The 27,979-nt window shown below is 45.2% G+C and overlaps 1 protein-coding gene and 1 long non-coding RNA gene across 3 annotated transcripts in view; one reads left to right on the top strand and one right to left on the bottom strand.

Annotated features, from left to right (window-relative positions):
• The first annotated feature begins 8,357 nt into the window (after window positions 1-8,357).
• On the top strand, window positions 8,358-9,827 carry LOC307182759. The gene is made up of 3 exons (XR_013827253.1): window positions 8,358-8,527; window positions 9,134-9,383; window positions 9,797-9,827. It is a non-coding gene; the product is annotated as an uncharacterized lncRNA (long non-coding RNA).
• A 10,669-nt stretch (window positions 9,828-20,496) lies between these two features.
• Window positions 20,497-27,979, bottom strand: part of TAF3 (TATA-box binding protein associated factor 3) — a 160,923-nt gene continuing 153,440 nt past the window's right edge. For both annotated transcript variants that reach the window (XM_079915175.1, XM_079915176.1), the window contains exons 5-7: window positions 25,568-25,823; window positions 22,503-22,609; window positions 20,497-21,691 (exon numbers count right to left, since the gene is read on the bottom strand). In XM_079915175.1, coding sequence (XP_079771301.1) covers window positions 21,577-21,691; window positions 22,503-22,609; window positions 25,568-25,823 — 478 coding nt within the window. In that variant the 3' untranslated portion in view covers window positions 20,497-21,576. The remainder of the gene's footprint in view (window positions 21,692-22,502; window positions 22,610-25,567; window positions 25,824-27,979) is intronic.

The raw sequence follows: 27,979 nt of genomic DNA, 5'->3' as shown, positions 1-27,979 counted from the left end.
ACCGCAGTCCCACGAGCTAAGGCGTTTGATTGGATTTTAACTCTAAAGGGAAGTCGCTGGGCATGTGAGGTAGAAGATGGATCAGTAAATGACTAACAGATAATAATAGAAACACTGTGTCCCTGGATCTCTGCGATGGCCGCGCAGATAGGAACTTCACCTGTTGGATAAAGAAAAAGGAGACCCCGTAGGAAGAAATAATCGCTGGCAGAATCTCCAATCTTACTAAGAATGTGCTGCCACTTAGAGTTGTTCTAAGCAGGGCTGGGGGGTGGGGGGGCATATATTTATTCTTCCGGGTTTCCCACATCCCGTTTGTTTTCCGTAAAACACAGGTAATATTTTTTTCTCCTGTGCATCGGTCTACAGCGTCATTCCTCTTGGCCATTTTTCTACCATCCTTTATATACCCTCAGATTGGCTTAGTTCGTCTAAGTTCACTCTCTGCCAGTCGAAAACGCACACTCAGATTAGCCCTGGTTTAAAAGTTCCCATCTTTCAAGCACACTCACTGAGATTTATTTTATTATAAATGTGTACGGTGGGTGGGGTGTTGAGAGGGAGTAAACGGCCCTCTAGGGTGGGGACAGTTCTTTCATTTTTCTTTTTAACAGAACATTTTTATTAAACTCAAGTTTCTGGTCTGGTACTTTGCCTGTGTTTCTCTAACCAAAACTGCGGGGCGGGGTGCTGGGGGGTGCTGGGTGGTGTAGAACCATGGATGTCTCAAATGAAAGTTTCACAAAGCAATGACTGGAAATTAAAAAAAAAAATCAGACCTATTCCACCCAGGCGCCCTAAATAAGTAGCCCCGTTTGCAAATTCCTATCAATTATTACGTGATGGGAAAAAATCCTATCTGAAAATAAAGCACGTGGACGTGGAGAATTTTAATTAAATCTTACTGTGGATATAATAACATGGAAGTGATTTTTCATTCGGCGCTTGCCTGCTCACCAGTGTTTTATGGCGTTTTCTTGCCTCTGACTTTATTTTAAAATATTAGACGAGGTGGAGAATTATAAACGACTCTTTCCTTATCTGTACTGCTCACATATCCAGGATCAGAGGAGCTGATTAAGAAAGAAGTCAGAGGCAACGTTGGATTCATAATGATTTGGAATAATGAATCCTTATCTCCGCTTTCCAGATTATCTGCCTTTCAGCTCCCAATGTTTTGTTACATGGGATAATTTATTGCATCTAATACATCACAATGAATCTGATGGTAGAAAGTGATGGCCAACGTTGTGAAAGGGGGCCCTTATTTTTTATCCCGGGGCAATGAAACTGCTTTTTGCAGTTTTTAATTGGGAAAATATAAGGTAGATCTGATAAAAAAAAAAAAGAGCTGGGTATAATCTTGCCTGCTCGTGCTTTACCGCTCTGCTCTTTAATTAGTGTGTCAATTTCAGGCTGAAATTAACAAGATCGACCTGAAACCAGCGCTTAGTTTCTCCCCAGCACCAAGATCCCAATTTTTAACATGATTTATTTTTATGAAAAAAGAGATAATTAATCATAAACACTGACGAAAGCACAGAGCCAAGTTGAGATAAAATGCCATTTGCATCTTTATATAGAAAGATACCAATAATGGTAATTTTTCTGAGATTTCTTCTGTCCTCACCATCTCCTGCCCCAGCACAGCTCCCACCCTGCCCGCTGCCCACTCCAGCCCCATTCCAAGTACACAAGAAAAAAAAATCAATTCCAGGTTCCTCTTTGGTATTCATTGCTCTCTTCTTTAACGTGTATATATTTTTATATATATTCAGCTCCTCTGGCTTTGTCTATTAACACATGCAGAATTGTACAGGTTTCCTTCCCCCAGAGCAGAGTGGTGGGTGGATCCGCCTGTTCTCCCAGAGCCCCCCACCCACCTACCCTCATCATCTTCCCTCCTTTAGAGTTAGAGAGAAGAGGACACACATCTCATTTAATGGTTAATTAGTTACAATAATTGGCATTTTTGTTTCTTTTGTCTTTTGCCCTAACGCCTGTGGAACAAAAGTCATCTAAACGCAACAGGCTTTCCTCTCTGCCTCTTTCAGGATGGATTTCAGACTCCAAGGCTACACCTGAGGTCCCCGCCCTACCCCCGACAGCACTAGCCACCTCCTGGCTTCAGGAGGTAGAAGGGGCAGGAGTCACTAGTAATTTGCTCTTTAAGCTTTTTGTGCCTGTTGATTACTTTCTTGTTGCTTGGATTAAACAATTGTTGCAAATATGCAAACCAGTGAAAGGCGATTCATACATATTTGCTCTCCAATTGTTCCTCCTGACGTCAGATCATAATTTCTTGGTAATTGGATGGCTTGCACCCGAATAATGCTCATCTGACATTCTCTACGTTTGCTCTAGGTTGTAGTAGACTTTGTACTGGGAGGGGGAAGGAGGACTTGATTCTTTTTTTAAGAATTCTTTTCTGTTCACTGTAGTTTCTATTATCTCCCTTCCTCCCCTACGCTTAAGAACATTAACTTATGAAGTGTAAGGATATAGAGTTTGTTTCCTGGGAATATAATTTCCCAGGCAGTTTTTGAGTAAGTTGAAGAAAGTTGAATACAGGCCGGTAAAGATGGAGGAAATGGGGGAACAGTTGGGGCGGAAGCAAGGGTGAGGGTCTATAGAGCCAGATCTACTTTCCTCCCTTTGCTTAGATCTGCAAAGAGTCCCACTTGGTCACTTCTACCCATCTTGCAGCCTCTCCTGAGGCCACCGTAGGTTCCCAGCTACCTGGAGTTCAAGCCTCCACCACCAATCCTGCCCTCACTCTCTCAAGCCAAGTAGGCAGCCAAATCATTACAGATTTTAAAAGCTTGAATCTTGATTATAAAACTATTTCAGGTTTTAGGGGGTGGTCGAGAGAGAGAGAGAGAGAGAGAGACCTGATTTTATGGGATATTTTCTCTTTCTGTTCACTTTGGCCTTAGTTCAGTGGACTTAAGACGTCTAGTTCCAATTCTGGGTCCAATATTGTAGGACTTGTCTCTCCTTCCCGTTTCTCTCCCTTCCCGCCTCCTTTTCATCCCTTCCCCCTCTCCCTTTTCCTCTCTTTTCCCGCTCTTTAGGACACATCACTCCAAGAATTTCAAGTATCAATTATAAGTAATATTAATTTCTCAGCCCCAACCGGCGAAGAGCAGATGATCTGATAGGAGTATAAAAACGGTGCTTCCCTAGATGAAACAGACCAATGGAGCCTGCTGGGCCAATTCCCATGCCCAGATGAACATTCAATTTTCCGGCATTATCTCCACACTTAAACTCGCTTTCTCCATTTCTGTGCCAAGATAAATTTGCATAATATTTGCAGCTGTAATTAGCTGATGAGCATCTCCTAGCCTCCCCCTTTTGTTTCTCTCTGCATTTGGTCTTCCATTGATGCCACGTTTGATCTTTAATATTACAGGATTCCCGATAGAGGATTGCATATCTTATCTTCTCAGCTCCAAAATCTTTTAAGAAGGAGAGGAGGGAGAAGGGGAGAGAGGGGTGCGGGGGGGAAAGGGTGAGTGAGGCGAATAAAGCCTCACTAATCAGAGTTTGAAAAGGTTATGATGGCAGAAGGTATAGGTAGTGACAGAACAAATAAGAGAAATGGAGAATTATAATGGGGAGGGGGTGGGAGGGGTAAGACGAGCCTCTGGAAATGGGGGAGTCTGGAATGAATGGGTTTATTTAGAGGATTAGGGGGTGGGGTAGGGGGTATTGGGCTGAGATCTGGAACGTGGATGGGCTGGGGGAGTGCCGTTGGCACCCAGCCTCAACTGTGTGGCCCTTCCTTTCTGGGCAGCCGGTCATTGCCGGGTCGGGGTCCGAGTAAGATGCTCTGTTGGGTTGCTCCCTTCAAGCAGAAACTGCAAGTTTTGCAACCAGGCGACTCCCTTATCTGGTCATCTGTTTGTCTCTGTTAATAGAGACCACAGCGCTCCTGAATTTCTAATATGCCACCAACACTTTATTCCCTCCAGCGCTGTTTAAAAGAAATGAAAGGCCAAAAAAAAATTTTTTTTAAAAGGAAAAGAAAAAAGATACAAGGGACTACAGGAGACGAGGAGTCCGTCGCACTGAATAGTGTCGCCTCCAGAAGTGGAACGAAACCAGAAAAGTGGCCCCTTGCCTCGCCTGGGTTGTTATTGTTGTGTTAGTTTTCCCCAAATCGGGAGTCTTCTGACTTGGGTGGCGGCGGGGCCGGGAGGGAAGGCGGATTAGAGGAGCCACTGGTTGAATTAGTATTTGTGGGAATCCGGAGGGGAGAGAGAGAAAGGAAAGGAAAGAGGCAGAAGGAGGAAAAAAAGAAGACAAGAAAGAGTCGATTTCCATGCCAATCATCGGAACAAATAGCTAACATTTAACGTTTACACCCGCACTGGCGGCGCCCTGGCGCTCCGAGGACCTGGAGCCGGGCTAAAATGTCCCGAAAGCCTTTGGAGAAAACGAGTTTCCAGCTATCAGGTTCTCCCCGTCCCCCCCTTCCGTAAGGCTTCGGTTTCAGGCTGGAGTTGTCCAATGTCTGCGTCGCTGCTCCAAGCCCCTAAATGAGTGTCAAGGAGGCAAATATCAAATAGCGCCGGGGTCAAGGCGATTTAGTTAACCGCGCAGGGCGCTCGGGACTTGAAACTTGTGTGGGACTCGCGGGGGAGTAAGGCGGGCGGAGGGAAGGCCAGTGAATGAATGATGCATGAATGAATGAATGAGGAATGAACACCCAGACACACGTGGGCTGAGAGCGCCTCCACGCACCTCCTCGCCCCCCGCAGGGCAAAGCAAGGCTCTCAGTTGGAGGAAAGTTCCTTAAAACTTTTATTTTTATATAATGAGGCCAATTTTCTAAAGCGAAGTTAAGAAATTGGGCGCTTCTCCAGCGCTTCAACGGGTACCTTTTGTCACTGTATTGCCTCAAGGCTTCAGTTTCCCCACCTGCTAATTGAGGGGGTAGGACCAGAGGATGGCCAAGGTCCCTTCTTCTTGCGGAAAAAGCAGGCTGCGGGCCCAGAGCGGTTTATAAGGAGGGGGACGTCCCCTAGGTGACCAGGTCTGCAGCCGCAATGCGCCCTGGGGACCCCGGTACCCACCCCCCCATCTGGGCCACAGGCGCTGGCCAGACTTCCAGCAGCGAGAGCTTCAAACTCCCCCAGTTCAGCCTGCAGGGTTCTCTCCCCCACCCCACCCCACCCCACCCCACCCCCGGCACCCCTGCCCCGCCCCGGGCTCGGCCTCCAGGAGCAACGGCGGTTATTCTCGATTATTCTCGGGGTCTCCGTCTAGGGAAGTCCCGCGTGCCCTGCTCCAGCCCACCCAGACTCTTTAGGAGCTCTCTCTCCCGCAGTCTCGTGCCTCTCAAGTGTTTCCCAAAGAGAGCATCCTCTTTTTGGGAGGGGAGGGGGTGCGGATTGAGGTTTCCTTCAAAATTCCCGACTCCAGAGCCAGAGCGGAAGCCCAAGCGGACGCAGCCTTTGGGCGCAAAGCGGAGCTGCAGGCGCACCGCGCGCGGGGTTAGAAATCGATTAACCCAAGGCCGCCCCTTAGGACTTCACGGTGTCTTTTTTTTTTTTTTTTTAATTTTTGAGACCCAGGTCCCTGTGCGCAAGCAAGGTGGGGGGTTGTGTTTGCACGCGCGCTGATCTGCGTGCGTGGGCGTCTCAGCCGCCAGCCTCAGGAGCTGGGGGGTTGGGGGTGGGAGCTGAGGGCTGCCGGCTACCGGGCGGGTCGGGGGGGTGGGGGTGGGGGTGGGGTGGTGTGTGCACCAGACTCGACGATTCATTTCGCCGAACGCTGAGTCGAGCCAGTCGGCAGCCGGCAAGAGGCTGCTTCGGAGGCTGCCGCTCAGGCCCCAGGACCGTGAGCCAGGTCCGCACTGTCTTTCCTGCCCTGCCCCTCCCAGCCCCCCGCTCCCCACCTCCGCCTCCTCGGGCGCAGCTCGGGGTCCGTCCGAGGCCGAGCGCCTGGCCCCCGGGCTTCTAGCCTTCCGGTCCGGTGCCTGCGGAGTGGGGGGTGAGTGCAGCGGACAGGAGGAGCGCGGGGGCCGGAACGCAAGAGCCAGGTGCCCGGACGTGCCGGGTGGGCTGGGGGGGGGGGGGTCTACTTAACCCTCCTTTTGGTGAGTCTTTCCCTCTCCTCAGTGTAATTCTCAGCGATAGTCGCAAAGACTAATCACGATGCTACTTTCCCCCTTCTTTCTCAAATTAAAAAAAAAGAGAGAGAGAGAAAATACGCACCCAACTCCACTACCGTGCGGGTTCCGGAGAAATTCTCAAATAGAGCAGTGTAATTTCTCAGTTGATTTTGATTGACATACTGTCCCTGGGATCATGTGTTAATCCCTTCTTCACTCAAGCCTTTTCATAACTCATTTCTCTCTTGCTAGATGGGGACTCTGATGGTTACCGAGGCAACGATGATAGCGCTAAGCTATTTCCCTCTCTGCAAGGAGACCATTATTCCGCGTGCATAGGCCATTGGCAACAGAGGTCGTCACAAAGTCGTTCACAACACAGCACACGTTTATTAAACTTTTATTCTCTTTTTTCCCCCAACACAGAAACTAGTTTGCACTTGTACGGGGGTGGGGGGGGGATCGTCGGCCTGCTCCGTGTTGGCACTAACTGCTCGCAGGTGCGTGGGCCCCGCGCGGACACGCCTCACCCTCCACTGTCGCGCGGGGGCCAGAGGTCCCCCCACTTCCCCATCTCCCCTTTGAGGTCTTCTGTGACGCTACCTCTGGGACTTCGGGGATAAGAAGAGGGGGCAGCATCTAAGTGCAGATGGGAACCGGCTTTTCAGGCCCCTTCGTTGTCTATCCTCCTATGTACAGTCACCCGCTGTCTCCTCTCTCGGAGTGTTCCCTCCGACACCCCTTTTCTCCTCCCCTCCTGGGGACCTGCGCCCGCCGGCCCCTCCGGGCGCGCTGGCCGCCCTGGCTCCCGAGAAGCCACCTGCCGGGAGCGCACGGGTCTTAGGTTTCTGTTCCCAGTTTGGCCAGGAAAAGGGCCAGAGGGGGGCGCAGGCTCGGAGATGGATGGATTTGGTCCCCAGGCTTCCGGCGGCGGCGGCCTGGGGCTGGGGCTGGCAGGTGGGGAGTGGAAGAACCGGACCGTCTGGGGCAGTCAGTCAAGAATACGACCCCGAGAACGGTCTCTGTTAAAGCAAGCACGGCAAACATCTGTCTTCCCAACTTGCAAGGCCCGCAAAGCCGCAAAAGGCGGTTGTGAGGGCCTAGGACGGCATGGCCTCTAATTCCCCTCTTCTCCCAGTTCCTCCCTCCCTCCCTCCCTTCCTTCCCGACTTTTTCTTCCCTTTCGCTCCTCCCAGTCTTTGTTTTTCATGGGAGGACCCACCGGGGCCTCAGGGAGTGAGTCTCGGGCTCCAGAGCGGTCTCTGTGACCTTGACCCGGGAATACCTGGCCTCCACCAGCCCCAAGCCCCAGGCACTGCCTTCGCCGCCCTTGCACCCGCGCACCCTGAGGTCCCCCGGGGACGTGCTTGCCTCACCTACAGCCAGGGTGGCCCCCACTGCGGCCTGTCGCGGGTCCCCCCTTCCGCCCCCCTCCCGTCAGGACCAGGCCTCGGAGATGGCTTGCTGCTCTGAAGACGCCAGCGGGGACGCAGAGCCGTGCATCGGCGGGGCAAAGGTCGGGGGCTCTTGTCAGCAGGTGTAGGCGCTCCAGGGGGCTGCGAGGGGTCAACTTCCCTCCCCGGGCCCGGAATTGCCCACGGCCTGTCACGACCCCACCGGCGATACTGAAGGCCAGAGGGGATGCCGTTTGCACGAGTGACCCCTGCCCCTTCTTGTCCCCAGAGCGAAGGGTGCTTTGCTCAGCCACGGAGGTTACACGGCCTGCCGCCTTGGGAACACTCCTAGCTCGGGGTGGGGGGCTGAGTGTGGTTTCGGGCCATCCGAGGACTGGGAGGAGAAAGGCTGCAGGGGGCCTCAGGGGCCTGCTCCCTGTGCAGCTGGGCTGGTGAGTGGAGGTGACAATAGTACTAGCATGCTCGGTGGCCCTGGGAGTCTTTGCTGAGGGTCAGCTTTCGGTGTGACAATCTGCCATCCCTGTGCTGTAGGGACGTGTCACACAACTCATCAGGCAGCTGAGTTCTCTTGGGGAAACCAAACTGATGAAACTCTGTTCTAAGGAAAGGGCCGTCCAGGTTACAGGAAGCTGGGGCACTTACACCAAAGGCCATAACAGTAACAACCTGGTTATATTATAACAGTGACTGCATCCATCATAAAATATATCAGTTACAGGATAATGCTCATTAAACTCAGAACACCCTGTAAGATAGGTTTATCCCTGTCTTACAGGTGACGCATCCTGTCTGGCTGTGACCAGCCCTCATCCCTGCTCCTGGGACTTCTTTCCTTCCAGAAGACTCAGTGTGCGCTGAGGACTATCAGTGGGGTTACGGGCATTTCTATTTCTTCGTTCATCCCTCCTTCCTTCCTTTAACACTGTGTCCCCATAATGGGCACCCTGCTAAGCTCTGAGACCACAAAGGAGGAAGCTGTCTCTGTGCACAGGTAGAATGGGGAGAAGGACAAACAAGTAAATCATTCCGATGCAGTAAACACTCTGTGAAATGCCTGCTGTGTGAGCCCAGAGGACAGAATGCTTGGGAGTGTCTTCGAATGTTTAACCAGATTGTGAAGCTTGATCTGACTCTCCGGACGCTTATGAGCTCACAGGGTGGTGCAGGGGGCAAGAGGTATTCAAGAAGTGAACAGGCAAGTTCGATGGCACTGGGGTGGGGAAAGGGTCCGGAGAGTTCAATAAAGGATGAGAAAGGCAGTTCCCCGAGCAGGGAAGGAGTGGGAGAGGTAGGGACACAGGGCAGTGAAGGGTCATGGAGTCAAGCTACTACGTGGCTTTGTCCTGTGGGCACTGGGGAAGCAGCGATGATCTGTATGTAGAGGAGCACTGGGATCAGAATGAGTGAAGTTAGAGATACTAGATGCCATTCAGGTGACCAGTCTCCCCTTTTCCCCTCAGCTACACACCCAGAACTAAAGTGTCTGCTTCAATACTTCCAATTGTATAAAGCGACTGGGTAATAACAATTTTTTAAAAATGCTTAGGCGAAAGCAACACTTACACCAAGGCTCCTGTTTCTCTGTGTGTTTTCTCAGTATCGCTGCATGGGACCTTGGTCCTCTGGGCTTCTGTGTTGAGAGTGTGTTGAGAACAGCAGCCCCGGTCGCTGGCTCTGCTGCAGTCACAGCTCTGCCTGGACCAAAGGCACTCTGACAGTTTCATGGCCACGACAGAAATCAGCCAAAGCCCAGAAGGTGAGCAGTGACACCACCTAGAAAATCGCGCTGCACCGTGTCTGTGACAGCAAGAGACGGGAAGCCGCTCGCCCTCATGAATATATGGCAGGTATCTACAAACTCTCACACTAATTGATGGTCTCCCTATATATCATCCCAGATAAAGGGCCCCTGTGCAGTAAATGCTGATGTTGAGAACACCCTGATAGGGCTTTGTTAACAAGAAGATAACAGAAGAGCAAGATATGTTTGTTTAGCTGCCTATAGATAAACCCAATAGGTCTTCGTTAACTTTTCATGACTGATGGCAACCGCTAACCATGATAAATAATCCTGCAACAGGGAACTTTATTTAACGTGCCAGCAATGGGGCCTACATTTTTAGCTCCTTTGAATGAGGAGGAGGTATTTTCTGTGTGTGAGTACATCTATGTCACAGTACATCAGCGCCCGATTTTCTCTAAATAACTTTAAACTGTCAGCCGAACCTCTGAACCAAGTTGACCCTTGATACTTTTTCAGGGTGTGCTGTTCCAACCACACAAAAGCCGAGCAGGTCTGAGGAACTGGATTTTACAGAGTGAAATCTAGTCTTCAAAAGAGTGGCAGAACCTTGGGAAATCAACACAAACATCTTTTGAGCAGCTACAAACAGGTAAAAATGTGCTTTTCGATACTTGTGAGGAATATGGTGGCCTGAGATGACCAACCCGTCCACATGTTGGAAGTTGCAGAGTCTTATCCAAAACTGATGGCTGAATAAACATTTATTTTTCAAAGCTGAGGAGGTTAGTTTTTCACTGTCTTTAACGATGTCTTGCCTGGTGAGAGACATCATCCTTTACCTAGATGGGTCCCCAAGTCAGGCTATGTCCAGAACTCACCTAAAACAAAAGCCTCAAAGTACATCAAAGGCAGCTGTTTCATAAATCCAGTTCCAAAGACCAAATTTGTGTGCTGCTGGAAAAAGAAAAAGATCATTCCGCTGTTGTCTTTAGTGCAGTCTTTTACAAGAAGGCAATCATTTTTTACTAAAAACAGCATCTGAATTTTATCTTTGCTAACACGCTAAGGAGGAGGGCGGGAGTTTGACCCAAGCATAGAATCTTCCCTAACTTGCAGGCTAAGTAATTTTGACGGGAGAAGTGATCCTGGGTCTCTAAAGTTACCCAGATTTGCCACCAGTAAATGGGGATCTCGGGTAAAATGATGTTTCAGTTAATAAAAAGAATATTAAGGGGAATTCATTCTCAATGTAGAAAAACGACTGTTTGCAAAAGCCACAGGTTACCTATGTCCTAAAGTACTAGCGAAAGCTTTCTTTTCTTTTCTTTTCTTCACCCCCCCCCACATGTGTCACAAATAAGAAAGAGCTATTGTAATTCGGTTCCCCTTTTGGTTCTAAGAGAAAGCTGCGGTTGGATTCACTCTCTGGGGCAGCTCAGTCCTGAAAGCATCAGATTTGATCCCCTAGACTCCCTGGAACCGCAAGTTCACATCTCCAAGGGGTTGGGCTCAACCCTTCCTCCTTCCTGGGCAATAAATAGCATGGAAACCAGGTTATCTGTGTGGCCAACTTTCAGGAAAGACCTTGAAAACAGAGACGGGGTGGACCTGGGCAGTCACGTGGTGCTTTCCATTTCCATGGGCTTTGCTGCGGGGTGGCTGCGGCGACCTGACGGGCGGCAACCGAGCACCGAAGCAATCCCAGGAGATGCTTCTACCAGGTTTCTAATAGAAGGCCATTTCAAAGCCTGCCTAGACTCAGAGGCAGCCGGCTCCCTTTACCCTGGTGGAAAGCCATTGGATGGTTCCATCAGATTAGCCGTGAGAGGGGGGTAGGGAATTAGGAATGTTTACTTTCACATCCAGCTTTTGGTGGCATGTCTGTAGCGCCTTCATATCTTAGCACCATATTTTGTATTCGTGATTAGTGGGTTGGCTTAGGTACAACGTGATTAATCTTTCTTTCTTTCCTTTTTTTTTTTTTTGGCTCAGAGCGTTGGTGCCCTCACCTGAGTCTAAACAATCCAGTTACTGAAACCCTAGCACACTTTTTAAACCTTGCGCCGCTTCTTTACATAAAGGGCACTGTCTCCACTTGAGCTCTGAATATACTGTTTGTCCAATTTCTGACATGCCTCCACTTAATATGAAAGACCAGCTTTTCTTGTGGGAAAAAAAAAAAGAATTCAGACAATGCCAGCCAAGACCATCGAACGGCTGGGCGGAGGTTTGTTTGTCTTAGCGACGTGGGCTGTCATCACACCTGAGCAGCGACTGGGGCAGAGACGGCTCACCTGGGCCCTTCCTTACTATTTCTCCAAACCTTCTGTTTTCCTTCTGGTCTTTGAGCACCAATGAAACATGATTAGCAGCTTGAATGAAGCCAGATTCTTGTTTCTAAATGCATAATACATATTAAAAATGATAACCATTTTTAGGAACACACGACTTACTTGTTCATATACATACACTGAATCTATGGACTTGTGAACCGCTGCCATGCCCTTTCTAGCATCTTGGATATAATATAAACCCTTTCAACATCTGCTTCATTTCTTGGATGGTGACTTTTGTGTGTCAAGACAGTGATGTGACTTTTGTGTCTGTAAACTGCATAATTGCAAAAATTATACATGAACATATACTTAGGGAATGCTGTGAGCTGTAGGTCTTAATTACACCATGTATTTTTATATAAACATCCTTCAGCTGAATCTGTGTCCACAAACTTCTCAGAGACAAAGTGGGCCACTGTCAAATGTCAGCGTTAACCAGTCGCTTGGGAAAGGAGGTGAATACACTTCTGATGGCAGAAATACCATCTTTTGAATTCGGTCAGGATTTCTGCTGCATTAAATTGCTGTATTGTCCGTGACTACAAACTGAAACGTGGGCTAGCTTAGTTTGGGCGGTCTGGTAATTTGAAGCCCTCCAGTAAGGGCTTGGTATTTTGTAATCAATAAAGCAGAGCTCCTCTGTTGTTTTTCGTGATTTGAAACAAAGTTCGGTGACAATGATTTGTCCATAAAGACATTTGAACAAGTAACTAACCGTCCAAGAAATGAAGCAGATGTTGAAAGGGTTTATATTATATCCAAGATGCTAGAAAGGGCATGGCAGCGGTTCACAAGTCCGTAGATTCAGTGTATGTATGTGAACAAGTACATCGTGTGTTCCTATTAATGGTTGAATCAGTGCAGTAGAAAAATTTCACTACAATCTCATACAAACCACTGATAACTGATAGGGGCAGACTCCTGGATATACAAAATGTGGACTTAATGAAAAACTGTTAGTAAGTTGAAAACATTAAACTCTTTGTGTTTTCTTGCCTTCTTCCATCTATTGACAATAAGGCAATATAAATGCCTCTATGCTGTTAAAGATACCCTCCCATGCAGGAAGTGTTAGGGAATGTATCAACCCTGTCAGCAGCTCTCGGCCACCCCACCACTGCTACAGCCATTGTACCTGGTGGAGAGATGCCTTTTTGCTGTTCTTCCTAAAAATGTGCTCTTACAAGAGGTAAACAACCGGAAAAGGATGTGCCTACTTTTCGTATCCTGATTTTATTTCAATTTTTTAACTTTAAGCCTATTTTTTAACGTTATTTTCAATGAAATCCACACTTTAAAAAGGTTGAGGATGAGTCATTTCTGATTGGGTTCCTTTCACACAACACACACATATCCCTTCACCTATGGACCTGACATCCTAACAGCCATCGGATAGATTTGACGTGTCGCTACCTCTGAAACGGAACTAATTTATTTATAACGTTTGAAGTCTCGAGCACAGAATGTGAGAGCTACAAGAAGCATGTAGATCTCATGGGACCTCTTTGTTTCAAAATGAAGGGGCTGAGGCCCTTGGGAGAGTTGGGCAGACAGTTAGGAAGTGAGGCTGTGATGTCAGTGCTTCCTGGTCAGAGCTACAGCGAAGGAGCAAAGAACATCTACAGTTGTGTCTGTCCTGGAACTGCAGTGATGTGCTAGCTACTAGCCACCTGTGGATATTTACATTTCAATTAGTTAAAATTATCATTTTAAAATTTTCCATTAGTTTAAACTATTAAAAAATTTTTTTCTATTAGTTAAAATTAAACAAAATTAAAAATTCAGCTTCTTAGCTGCAATAGCCGTATCTCAAGTGATCCATAGTCCATGTGGCCATGGCCCCGGTATTGGCGGAGCAGAAGTGATGGGACATTTCCATCCTCATGGCCTGAGATTCCTAAGCACCTAGGGAAGGGGGTGGTGGTGCAGTGGAAGCTCCTCCACTAGGGGGTGCTCTAGACTCCAGTGCATCCCTCCAGCTGGACGACATTCAGAAGGCTTTGAGAAATTCCTCCTTGTTTTAAGTGTAAATTAGGTTTCCTTCCTTTATCTGATCCCTTTCCTGCACTGAGGCCTGAGGTTGTTCAGGAATGGACAGGCAACCATGTGCCTGCTGAATGCGGGTGAAGCCCAGCAAGGGCTTGTCCTCCATGATTTACTGTTTCATCTAGTTGTCTGAGATTGTTCAGCATAAGAACCAGAAAGTGCCAACGCCAAATCCTTTGCACTTTGACTTGCTGCGTATTAACATCGGTCATCCAGGCCTGCTGACAGCGGCATACCTCTCCCTCCGCTCTCCACCATTGGGTACTATACAGATGGGTGTAAAATTGAGCTGAAGAAAATGGGCACTGGGAGGAAGTCTTTCTCCTGGTGACCTTCTGTGTCCAGTAATCAAATAGCTTGATAATAAAATCGCCTGGCTAATGTCTTGTCCACCTTTCCAGTCTCGACTGTAGCATCAAAAGAGCATTGCTCTTTTTTTTTTGTGGTACGCGGGCCTCTCACTGTTGTGGCCTCTCCCGTTGCGGAGCACAGGCTCCGGACGCGCAGGCCTGTCAGCGGCCATGGCTCACGGGCCCAGCCACTCCGCGGCATGTGGGATCTTCCCAGACCGGGGCACGAACCCGTGTCCCCTGCATCGGCAGGCGGACTCTCAACCATCGCGCCACCAGGGAAGCCCACATTGCTCTTTATTAAATGAAAAAAAATTTTTTTAATTGAAGTATATTTGATTTACAATATCGTGTTAGTTTCAGGTGTACAGCAAAGTGATTCAGTTATACATATACATGTATTTATCTAGATTTTTTTCAATTCTTTCCATTGTAGTTTATTACAAGATATTGAGTTCCCTGTGCTATATAGGTCCTTGTTGTTTATTTTATATATAGTAGTGTGTATATGTTACTCCCAAATTTCTATTTTAGTCCTCTCCTCCCCTCTCCTTTGGTAACCATAAATTTGTTTTCTATGTTTGTCTGTTTGTTTTGTAAACAAGTTCATTTGTACTATTTTTTAGATTCCACATATAAGTGATATCATATATTTATCTTTCTCTGACTTACTTCATATAGTATGATAATCTCTAGGTCCATCTATGTTGCTGCAAATGGCATTATTTCATTCCTTTTTTATGGCTGAGTAGTATTCCATTGTATATATACATCTTCTTCATCTATTCATCTGTCAGTGCACGTTTAGGCTGCTTCCATGTCTTGGCTGTTGTAAATAGTGCTGCTATGAACACTGGGGTGCATGTATCTTTTTGAATTAGAGCCTTCAACTTTTTAGGATATATACCCAGGAGTGGGGTTGCTGGCCAAGATCGCTGTTTTGATGGGGTGTCAAAATCCAGAATCTGAGTCTCATGGAAAATTCAGAATTTATAGAGCATTGAAAAATTATTGGAAGAGCAAGATAGTAACTATTAACAAATTAAACTAAAAAAAAAAAAAACCCACAGTAGATACTATAGCTCCCATTTGTTGAGCTCCTACTATGTGTTAAATGCTTTACATATGATCTTATTCAATTTTTACAATTACCCAAAGAAGACAGTCCTATTCTCCTTTTACAGAGAAGGAAGCTGAGATTTAGAGAAATTAAATTCTTTATTGAAGTTCATTCAGCAGTTCAGCAACACAGTCAGGATTCAGATCCAAGTTCTGACTAAAAAAAAAGTGCTCTTGGCTACTATCTTGCTGTCTAGACTCCTTAAAATTTAAAGATCTAAATGCAATGTGAAAAGAAGACCTATAAACAGAAAATATCAATTTAATGCGTGAAGCTCATCAAACACCCCGTATGCACTTTAATGGGGGCCTAGGTCTGGCCAATTCAATTTTTTTTTAATTGGTGAAAATATGGTAAGCCAAAAATATTTTTATCACACTTCAAACAATATTTGGCTTGACGCGCACTTACTGGAAGTGGGCGTGATTCCTGGGCACAGCAACCCTAGGAGTCAGGCAGGTAACCCACCCGTGTCACAAGGAAGGCCACTGTGTGGTCTGCCTAAAGGTTTTCAGATTCAAAATTTTTACAGCCCTGTGCTACGCTCTCCCCAAAGTGAAACCAAACAACAAAGCAACCTCACCCACAGGCCCATTTCCACGTGGGATCTTTGTGGAAAATGACATTTGAGAGGGTGTCAGCTGAGCTTCTAGAAGGTTTGCATTCCGCAGCAGCCTTCCTGGGAAGCTCTGATGGCCTCACTGAGCCTTCAGAGTGAAAGGTTTTTCCTCATACTTTTTTTTTAAAACGTACAGGTGTTTATAAATGCTTTTGCTTTTTCCCCTCTTACCTTACTTCCTTAGTGAGAATTCACCATATTTTTCCTTTAAGCAAAACTCTCCTCTGGCATTTAACGTGACAGGATTAACAAAAATTTGACATACACGTTGCATCAGGAATACATTTATTTCAGTAGATTGGAGTTTCAGATCCAATCTTTCTTCCTGGGAATGTTATAATTTTGTCAACTTACTGCTTTTTTTTTTTTCAATTAAGGTTTTTTTTTACTTGTAGAAAAGAACAAGCACAGAAATAGCTAAAACTTACATATACAGTTTAAACAAATGGCTATAAAGTGGTGTCTGTATAACCACCTCCCAGGTCAGGGAATCAGACTCTGCCTGTACCTGGAAGCAGCCCGAGCTTGCTTATACTGCGTCTTCCACATCCACGCTCCCCTCTCTCCCCATAGAGGAAGCCGCCATCCTTACTTTTATGAGGGTCCCTCCTTGCTTTCCCACCTTTGCGTGCATCCTGAAACATGTGGTGTAGTTTTGCCCTTTTGGGACTTTATATACAAGGACTCAAACTACATATATCCTGATGTCTGTATTGGTTTATGGCGTCTTGTGGTAAGCTGTCCCTTGGTCTCATGGACCTAAAATTGAAAACTGGTCAGACAGGAGTCAGAACTGATCATCTTTCCATGCACTCTGGCTTCGATCCATTTTGAGATGTGGACCACGTCTCTCATGTCATTCTCTGTCATCTCTCTGTGACACTGGGGACGTGTCTCAGGTCATCTTTGCATCCCCGTAGCCTGGGAAGATGCCTAATGGTTTTTTGGGAAGCGTGTGGATGTGGTTAAGTGCAAAACATTCTGGGCCTCTTCTTTGTTTCTGTGAATGTTGTAAATTAGCCACGTTAAAAAGTAATAGAATGAAGGAGGGAAGAGGAATTGGTCATTTAGAAACCTTCTTCTAGAGAATTCACTTTCTAAAAGCTGGCCAAAAAAGCTTAGTCAACATTCCAAATGGTATAAGAAAAGAAATAATCAGAATATAACCTGATGATTTTTTTGGATGATTTGAACTCCCTCTGATGACTACTTTTATTAGAGGTTTAAATGAGGTCCTAGAAGCAGCACAGACATTTGCTTCAAACCACTGAACTGGGCAATAGTTAACTCATGAAGAACAGTAACAATGACAATCTTCAGTTTTGTGTTGTTTTGCTTAAGATGATCCCATCCTAAGCGTTTCGCTAATCAAATACAAGACCAAGCCAAAAAAAACCACAAAGAAAAAAAAACTCCCACAAAACTTCAGAAGGTTAACAAAATCCTGTCGAGGTTCCAAGGATACAGTAGGAGATGATTGCTTAGGGCAGAGTACCTAAAATATGCTTCTGTTCTTTTTTATTTTTATTTTTGGCCATGCCGCGTGGCATGCAGGATGTGGGATCTTAGCTCCCTGACCAGAGATCGAACCTGTGCCCCCTGCAGTGGAAGCACGGAGTCTTAACCATTGGACCACCAGGGAAGTCCCAATATACTTCTGTTCTGAAAGCCCAGCACATTTACATCTTGTGGCATCCATCTGTTTACGTACAAATGCATTTTTTCCTATATTGTCAACTCTGCTACTTCCCAGGATAGTTAATGTAACCGTTCGCTAAGCTTTTCAATATTTTGTTGTAAATATAAACCCTTCAACTATATAAAGCTATATCCACGTTTAAAACCACTGCAGTCTAAGGTGGATAGAAAGATGATGTGGAGAAAAATGGAGAAAAACCTAGTAAGGAAGGGGCTTAGGATTCAATGAAATGCACATTAATACCAGAATATGGTGGGAACAAGTTAAGTACAAAACGGTGGAGGCCAGACTGCAGGAAAACTCAACTTGGAGCTAATGCACTTTTGCCATTTTCATGAAGTGTGTCCAGCCAACGTGGAATGAACGAATCAAAGTGTTTAAAACTGTCCTTCTATAAACTAAACTAAAAGCTGAGTTGTCCAGGATGAAAAAGGTAACCAGCAGTTGTTTTAACACTTCGCACATAAACTAAATGTTATGTTTCCCTGATAGGAAGAAGAAAACGTTCAGCTGTCCACCTAAATATCTCATTTCCAGTGTCACCACTGGCCGGCACGCGGGGATTAATAGTTACTTTAGACTTTTTAGGCCACAACGAATGCAAGATTCTCAAAGAAACGGTTTCCTAAGAGAATGACTGATACTATTGTGGAGAGAACGTTATTCAGAACATTATCTGTTTCATTCTTCAGTTGGGGGGCGACTATCTACTTCTAGACTTGAACTTCTAAAGAAAACTGCTATGATCTGAAGAGATTGGCCATAAAACTATTTGTATTGAAAACTTAGCCCGTGTGCCTTTAGTGAACTTAATTCATTAGCATTCTCACTGGCCAGGTTTCCATATCTGTGTTCATTTTATACTTTAGTTTGGTTACCAGGTCTTTGTTGAATCGTCCTATTCAAAGGAGAACAAAGGAGGTTTAGGTGATACAGTAGGGTAAGGCACTATATTTTATCTTTGCAAAAAGCCCGACAGAGCCAGAATGCTCTGATGCCCTCTGATTTTCTGCAGGACATTTGGAGCCACAAATCAGCTGGAGGATAGAGCCCCTCACTGTGCTTCAGTGCAGACACCTTTAGAAGACAAACAGTGCACCAGTCACAGAAATCGCGCTTGGCCAGGTCCTCAGGGCTCCGCGGGCAGATCAGCTCACCCGAGGAATGGGGTTCCTGGGAGGGAGGGCTCTCTCTCCCTCTTGAATACCAACCCCTCCAATTAAATCACTAGCCTGGCCAATTTTTTTCCAGACTACTTCTCTTCACGAAGCATCATCAGTGCTGAGGTCAGATGGTAGTGCTGGCATAAGTGACAATGGTCCACCAGCTTCCCGACCCCTGGGAGACTTCTCATGCTCCCTAGGGAAATACTCTCCTGGTGCCTCCGCATCGAATTTTCTCAGTTCCGGTAGTTCCTCAAATGTCTGCTGCTCTATGATTTCCTTCTCCCTCAAAAGTCAAAACGCACTTTCTTCTTCTTGCGTGGGTCCCCTCAAGGTTTTCTCCCAATTAAACTGTCATCTTGCCCAACGTAACCCTCTCCCCTCTGGTCCAATACAGGTTTTTCCTTTCCCTGTTTAGTTCAACTTCATTAGGCCAAGTGAATTAATCTCCAGTCTCTTTGTGATGTCTGTGGCATTTGCGATTACTCTCTTTTTCTTCAGTGTGACTTTATGGAGGATGATTTTGCCCAACTTTCTAACTTTGCTTTGGAACACCAGGGTTTCATTTTCTAATCCACATTTCCTTTTGTGGTTTCTCAGACTTCCTTTGGTTGGTGTACGGACAGGCATCCAGTAGAGACTGAGACCACCAGCCCATTTCATACAGGCCACTGAACAGTCAGAAGACGGTAACAACCTTGGGTCTCTGGTGACCTGAACTGGATTCAACTCACTGACCTAGAGGTGAAAGGCTCTGTATTCCATTACTAATCCCTTGAGCTCTCCAGCCCCCTGAAAATGATTCTTTGGTTTTATTATTGCAAAGGCCATTTATAAAATCATGAACTGGATTTAGGAAAGCAACCATGAAATAGCAAGGGACAACAAACTGATTGAAATTCCTTCAATGTCATTTGGGCTGAAGTCTCTCAGACAGTAGGATTGGGGGAAGGTTATATATCGGCACCTCCATTCTTATTTCAGTGGCATGACCAGGTCACTTAGACATGGCAACGTCAGATACGCTGACCATGCCTCGAGGAACTAAATCCTAAATAAAGAAAATGGAAAAGCAAACTATGAAATAGCCAATAATCTTTATTTTGCACTTCCCCACCCCCATCCCTCTCCAAAAAGCACTAATGGGTAGATTTGTGCATGTGAAAATATTGTATAAAGTATTTAGGATGATCTCAAATTAATAGAACAAAAAACACGTGTCTCAACATAGACGCTTTGTTTCTTTGTAGGGATAGAAAAACTTTGACTTCTAGAACAAGGAGGGCAATGAAATACTGCAGTCTTGAAAGGGTGACTCCATTTCCACTGATTTGCAATTTAACATTCATGGCAGAAAGCCTCATTTCTCTAACCACATAATATGTTTTAAAATATGATTCATACACTAATATCAATTTACTTGGCATTTTAAAAAATCACAATTTCTATTAATATATTTGTATTAGGTTCAAAGCCCATATTCTAGTATTCAAGATATCCATTACACTGGCCCAAGTTGGGATTACTTCAAAATCAAGTAAAAGTCCATGTTTATTCCAAAGTTGCTAAAATATGCTAATAAAATTAAATTTGATGTTTTACATTAAAAATAAAATATTTGGTTTATCTCTCAGACATCTATAACATATAATAAATAGTGGGCAGTATAGTAATATAATAAAGTTTTGTGATACCCTGAAATTTGATGAGTTTTCTTTAAAAAAAATTTCATAATATACTTCATTTCAGCCTTAAACCACAATATCAATGAACAGATTTGCAGAAATAAAACAATATAAACACAAAATGCTACAGTATATATATATATATATATATATATATATATATATATATATTTCTTTTTTTTTTTTTTAACTTTCAGGGAATCTACATGTCCTTTGAAACAAAAGGAAGTCAAAGAAATTTACAGAAACAAGAGATAACAAAACAATTTCAAATCATAAACCACAGATTTAAATTGCCTTGTTTTCCTTCCAACTGCTCGGGTCCTTTCCCCCAGTGTTTTGGGTACTGCATGGGTTCAGCTCAAGGTGGGTAACTTTGAACTACGCATGGCTCTTTTTTTCTAGCCTTCTTTGCTTATGTACAGCAGTAATTACAGACATGGCTGAAATCACAGCAGATTTCAGAGAAAGCCAGAATTAAACACGATAAAAATTTTTTTAAAATAACTACTTCATAAATATTTATTATTTACATTAGGGGAGATCTCCTGGTCCGAAGAGTTTTTATACAAGTTGATGAAATGGATAAGCTGTGAGAAGAACACCAGCAGTTTAGAGAAATGGGCAGAGTCGGGAGGCAACAGAGAAAGAAAATAGGTGAGAGTCAACAAAAATAATTTGCACAAAAGCCAACAGGACATGATAGAAACCTTTTTCTTAAAAAATATAAGGTATTTCACAAAAAGCCTGAACATTTTACATGTTAGTACTAAAAACAGGGAGGGAGGGGAAGCTTCATATATTTTTCATCACAAAAATATTTACCGACACTCCACCTGGAGTTTTCTTTTATGTGATTATGATTATCTCACTAGAGAGGGAAGGAGGCTGGAGGCGCAGACAGACTACCAACGTCACCCTCGGTCACGGTCAAGGCAGGCCACAAGCCACTTCTCATCTAACACCTTAAGGAAAAGGCCCTGGAGAGAATCAAGAAAATCGAAAGGGAAGATTATGGTCTTTTTATTAGTAATACTTGTCACTGGTAATAGAAAACGGAGGCAAGGTGGCCCCGGTGCCCGCCTCCATGTGAGCTTTCCTTCGGTCACGACCATGTGGCCCCGGGCTGGGGTGTTCCAGAAGGAAAATCCCTGTGGGTGGTGTGTTTCTGTCCTCAGTCTTGCGAGGTTCATAACCTGCAGGTACATGGTGGGAGGTGACACGGAGGCGGGGTCACAGCACCTCCCCCGAGGCGTCAGGACAGGGGCCCCCGGGGTGTCAGTGCGCCCGGTGCTTCCTCTTTTTGTGCTTTTTATCCTTCTTTTTGTTGGCACACTTGGGACAGAACCACTGCATCTCTTCTGGGGGTGCGGCCATTATTCCGACGCAGGGCCTGCATGGTTACCAAGGAAGAAAAGGCTTCAGACAAACAAGCTTTATTTATCCACACATTCTTTTCCTGTGTTTTTAAAGAATTTCAAGTCATTAAATAATGTCCTAAGTCTGTGGTGTATTTACCAGAAATCCAAGTCACATAGCTCTGACGGATGCTGCGCTACTGCTGGGCGTGTGGGTGATCACCTTACACAAAGCCCCTCTCCAGGCCCCGCTGGAGAAATTAATTAGCTCATTCATCCTTTCAGCCAGAAATAGTCTAATGCTTCTGAGCCACGGCTTTGTTTTTATCTCAGAGATATCATATAGCACGTGACTAAGTGGACTCCTATCTTTTTATATCTGATATTTTCAAGATAAAACGGGAAGGCTGTTTGCATGCATTTCGATGGTGTTTCTTCGGTTTTGGGGGGGCGCTGAAGAGGCGCAGAAACCACACAAGCCGTCCCCTCACTTCTGCACTGTGTGACACGTTTACGGGGGTTCCCTTAGCGTTGCCATCAAGCGCTGCAGCTGCTACAGAAAACGACTGGCGAGAAGGCAAGGGAACCCCCTCTAGCTCCTCGTCCTTTGTTAAAGCAGGGGGCACATAAGCTAAGCAACACATTTGGAATTGAGGCCGAATAATGATAGTCCAAAGACTCGTGATGTTTGCAATTCACATGAACGCCTTTCTCTCGGCAGTGATTCTGCTCCGTATGCTGCTCTCCGGAGGGGAACTGCCCTGGAGGAAAAGCCAGGACGGGCCAGAGGCACCCCCACACCCCGTGTGCAGAGCCCCTCCCCCCAGGGCCACGATGGGGACTCACCAGTGGTACCAGTCGTCACAATCATCACAGCCAATCATGGGGCTCCCGTCATCGGGCTTGTTGCAGCCGGGACAGATCCAGATCTGGTTCCCCCATTCGTCCCGGATCTGGGGTTGCAGGGGAGGGAGCAAAACAGAGATGCTTTGAGGAGGAAGTATCCGAAAAAGGGCACAATAAGGATCATTACTTCACACTGTGAAGCTACTACACAGACAGATTAAACTAAAAACAAAAACAAAAAACCCAGTAGTTAACAGTTTAGTAAAGCTGTGATATCCTGGGATCACCTGAAAAAGCAAACGGCTACTAAGTGTTCAGTGATAAGACATTGCTTTTTCTTTTTTTTGGCCCTCATCTTGCAGGATCCCAGTTCCCGACCAGGGATTGAACCCAGGGCCCAGCAGTGAAGGCCCAGAATCCTAACCACTAGGCCACCAAGGAACTCCCAAGACATTTCTAATGAATATTTTAAACTCTCTTTTGTAAGTCATAAAAACAAAGCATTTTATAATTATTTCTGTAAGCAATATGACCTACAGCCACTTTTATCTAAAGAAATACTGTAAACACACACATCCTGAATGACTAGGGTTTTCATGGAAGTAATGACGAATATTTTTGAAAGCTATTGAGCTCAACTCAATGTTGTTTCCTCCATCGCATTCACAGGCCTGGAATTAATAAATACGGCCAACGTGCATGTATCGCCTTATTACTTATTAGCCAAACCCTTCTCCTGAACTAGCTGATAAGATCAAGGATATAAAAGAGTTGTTACTAAGTAACTTTCCATTCCCTTTATGACATTTTCAGTAAAGTACAATCAACTAAAGGGCAAATGAAATAAGGGACGCGCGGGAGGCCAAAGAGCCACACATTTTCATGTTATTTTGCAACAAATAATGCTGTGCTCTGAACTTTGCTTTACTTAACTTAGCAGTTCCAAATAAGAAGCATCCCTAACTGAACAACTTCCTCAAGTTCCACATGAACAAGACCGATTTGGAAGAAACAATTCTATGACGGGCATTCAAAACCAGGAATGATAATTTTCTGAAGTTTCTCCAGTCACACAGCATATAATTTCATTCAGTTTATTTTGCAAGCTATGGTCTCTTCTGGTACTTTAAAATACAGCACTGACTAGATGTGCAGGAGAGATGGCTCTGTGTGTGTGTGATGGGTGTACGGGGGGCAGAGATACTGCATTCCACTGATGCACTAGTTTAAGGCTGACCATTCTCAAAACAGTCTCTACAGAGGCAGAGGACGCTGATGTGAAGGCTTCCTCAACAAATCTGTGGGCAGCTACATCCCTGACTCGGTCCTCTCTAGTTTCAAGGGGAGAGACCACCAGTTAGCACGTGCCAGCTGTCTGGGGCGAAGGCTGGCCCAGCGCCCTGGGCCTTGAAGCTGCCATGCATGGCCAGTCCTGCTGCTGGCTGACCTTTCTTGAAATTAGGAGGCCGTGACCCTGTGACATGAGAAATCTACCACAGCACCCATAATAACTAACGCCCAGCCCTTCACGGTTTACTAAGTTCTTTCAAATGTCTTACTTGGTTTCATCATCCTAAAACAACGCTTGGCTAGGTTAGCAATGGGGAGACTGGAGCTAAGGGAATGTCAGTGACAGTTCCAATGTCACAGATTGGGCAGTGACAAAATCAGCCCTTTTGCTGTATAGCCTGTGTCTTTCCTTCAATTCACACATTTTGTCTTCTGTCTACAAAGTGTCTCTGAGGAGACAGAAGGCTTTTCATCCATGTTGTCTATGCAAATCTGATCCATCTCCAGGGAGTTAACTCAAAAATCCACTGGAGAATCAGAAATCAGTGACCACCTAGTCTATCAACCCCCTAATTACACCTGAAGAAATGGAGGCCGAGGAGATTAAGTGTAAAATCCTCCCCGATTAACCCGTCTTGGGGTGATGCGGCCTCAATTAAACACCTGTAGCAACTGGTCCTTGAATGGACTGATTTGACGATCACAGATTTTTGTACCATGTCTTCTATTTTTGTCTTGAATGGCCAATATTTTTCTTCCTGTTAATATTTCATGTCTTTATATCCTCTCTGAAGATTTTTGAGATTTTCTTCTTATCCTTCGTATCATTATAGTGCCTCAAATACTTAATGATTCATTGAAGTTTCCTTTCCAAATGCCTTTAGAGATGTAATACTTGCACGATTTATAACAACAACAGCAGGAGTCTGACCCCGCCACCCTCCAGTCCCATCTATTCAGAAGGACCCGAACCGCCACTAGGCTGACAGATCTCAGTCCACATACTTGGTGATCTCGGCTGTGTCAGCTCAGCTAGGACCTCTATATGCCTGATATCTTTTTGTCGCCTGTTTATGTGTCACTCTACAGAGCTCAAAGAACATATTTATGTAAGCGCTTTATTACTTGATTGAATTCAGGGCTTGAGTAAGATCTGATACTAGTAAGTATGGGGAGAACACATAAAAACGGTTCCATGACAACCGTGCGAACTCATTCATCAAGGTGAGTTTTTCCACCTGAAGACAGGCTTGGACTCAGGAAGCTCTGTGTCTAAAAGTTCATTTCCATTCACTCTGCAGGCCCTGGTATGTTCTGGACCTTAGCCAATGAGTTACTATAATTAGTGCTGCTGCCCAGAAAGAGCAGCTGGCCCATCAGACGTGTGTATATCACACAAATTATACTCTTAAGTGAATCACTGCTTGATCAAGAAAGTCAATGAGGGGTTTAACTATCACTATTCACCTCTATATTTATACACTGATTGTGCTGTGTATAGGTATATAGTCATCTTCCCAAACAATGCCGAATAAAGAAAAACAATGCTCTGACATTATTTATGGAGACTAAATATGCAAACATCCTAACAATACTTTTCAGCTGAAAGCTTGAAAGTGCAATGAAAATGCCTTTCCAGTCATAAAGAATTGCCTCTGAGGTTCAATAATGATTCATCTGACGCTGCATTTTTAATTGAAAACATTTTCATGAGGAAGGAGTGAGCTCTTAAGTGGCTGTTTCTTAAATACTCCAAAAAATAGAAAGTAGCGCACCACGTAAGTGCTGACCGTCTCCGTGACCACACTCCGGACGGGGGCTTTGGAACTGGCAGATCCCGAGGCTGCGGGGGCCGGAGCGGGCATCCCGGTGAGGGGCGTGCTGGCCGGGGCCAGAAGGGGCAAAGGCACGGGGGCGGGGGTGACGTGCACAGGGACAGGGGCGGGGGCTGGCATGGGCGGTGGCGTCTTGGGTCTGTTCAGAGAAGGCGCCGGCTTAGCCTCGGGGGCTGGGACCACTTTGCTGATGACACTGTCAACAAAAGAGAGAAAAGGAAAAGTCAAATCACATAGTTGAGTCAAGCCAGGTAGCTAAAAACATGATCGCACAATCACTTGGTTCTTCTAGCAGCAAAAGACTTTTTGGAGAGTCCAGAGAGCGATGGAGCTCAGGGTTAAGGCCCTTCCGCAACCTGCTTCTCCACTTGCTCGGTCACGGCTGGCCGAGATGTCAGGCAGTGGGGGATGAGGCTCCAGCTCCTTCCCTGGTGAGGTCGCCAAGTCGTGATTAGAGCTGCGTGCTGCTCTGTCTCTTCATTAACACTGTCTTACCCACAGAACCCATGCCGGGGAAGAAGAACTAGGCTCAGAGCCAGGATATCTGAGTTCAAACCCTACGTCTTCCATAGGCCGGCATGTGACCTGGGGTAAGTCGTTTAAAAGTAAAAGTTAAAGGAGGCAAGAATATACAATGGAGAAAAGACAGCCTCTTCAATAAGTGGTGCTGGGAAAACTGGACAGCTACATGTAAAAGAATGAAATTAGAACACTCCCTAATACCACACACAAAAATAAACTCAAAATGGATTAAAGACCTAAATGTAAGGCCAGACACTATCAAACTTAGAGGAAAACATAGGCAGAACACTCTATGACATAAATCACAGCAAGATCCTTTTTGACCCACTTCCTAGAGAAATGGAGATAAAAACAAAAATAAACAAATGGGACCTAATGAAACTTAAACGCTTTTGCACAGCAAAGGAACCCATAAACAAGACGAAAAGACAACCCTCAGAATGGGAGAAAATATTTGCAAATGAAGCAACTGACAAAGGATTAATCTCCAAAATTTATAAGCAGCTCATGCAGCTCAATATCAAAAAAACAAAGAACCCAATCCAAAAATGGGCAGAAGACCTAAATAGACATTTCTCCAAAGAAAACATACAGATGGCCAACAAACACATGGAAGAATGCTCAACATCACTAATCATTAGAGAAATGCAAATCAAAACTACAATAAGGTATCACCTCACACCAGTCAGAGAGGCCATCATCAAAAAATCTACAAACAATAAATGCTGGGGAGGGTGTGGAGAAAAGGGAACCCTCTTGCACTGTTGGTGGGAATGTAAATTGATACAGCCACTATGGAGAACAGTACGGGAGGTTCCTTAAAAAACTAAAAACAGAACTACCATACGACCCAGCAATCCCACTACTGGGCATATACCCTGAGAAAACCATAATTCAAAAAGAGTCATGTACCACAATGTTCACTGCAGCTCTATTTACAATAGCCAGGACATGGAAGCAACCTAAGTGCCCATTGACAGATGAATGGATAAAGAAGATGTGGCACATATATACAACGGAATATTACTCAGCCATAAAAAGAAACGAAATTGAGTTATTTGTAGTGAGGTGGATGGACCTAGAGTCTGTCATACAGAGTCAGAAAGAGAAAAACAAATCCCGTATGCTGACACATATATATGGAATCTAAAAAAAAAAGTCATGAAGAAACTAGGGGCAAGACAGGAATAAAGACACAGACCTACTAGAGAATGGACTTGAGGATATGGGGAGGGGGAAGGGTGAGCTGTGACAAAGCGAGAGAGTGGCTTGGATGTATATACACTACCAAATGTAAAATAGATAGCTAGTGGGAAGCAGCCACATAGCACAGGGAGATCAGCTCGGTGCTCTGTGACCGCCTGGAGGGGTGGGATAGAGAGGGTGGGAGGCAGGGAGATGCAAGAGGGAAGAGATATGGGGATATATGTATATGTATAGCTGTTCACTTTGTTATAAAGCAGAAACTAACACACCATTGTAAAGCAATTATACTCCAATAAAGATGTTAAAAAAAATAAAAAAATAAAAGTACTAGTTACTGTGCACCTCTAAGCAGCTGATGTTATACTAGGTGCTCTCCATACATCACCTCATCTAGTCCTCACAACAACTTCAAAGAAGTTATAGTGACCCCGTTTTATAGATGAGGAAACAGGATTAGAGAGAGAAAGGAATTTGGGTAAATGGGTGGCAGGCTTAGAACCGAGGTCTATTTGATTCTGAAACTCTTCTTTTCTTTTTACAAAGTGCCTTTATTTGAGGGGAAAAAAGGATATCATCTCAAGTTTAGAGAAAACATATTTGCTTCTGGTCTCCCTCCCTCCCTCC

Source organism: Stenella coeruleoalba (genome assembly GCF_951394435.1).
Source record: "Stenella coeruleoalba genome assembly, chromosome: 2".
Classification (NCBI taxonomy): domain Eukaryota; kingdom Metazoa; phylum Chordata; class Mammalia; order Artiodactyla; family Delphinidae; genus Stenella; species Stenella coeruleoalba.
This window is presented reverse-complemented; position numbering and strand designations above follow the sequence as displayed.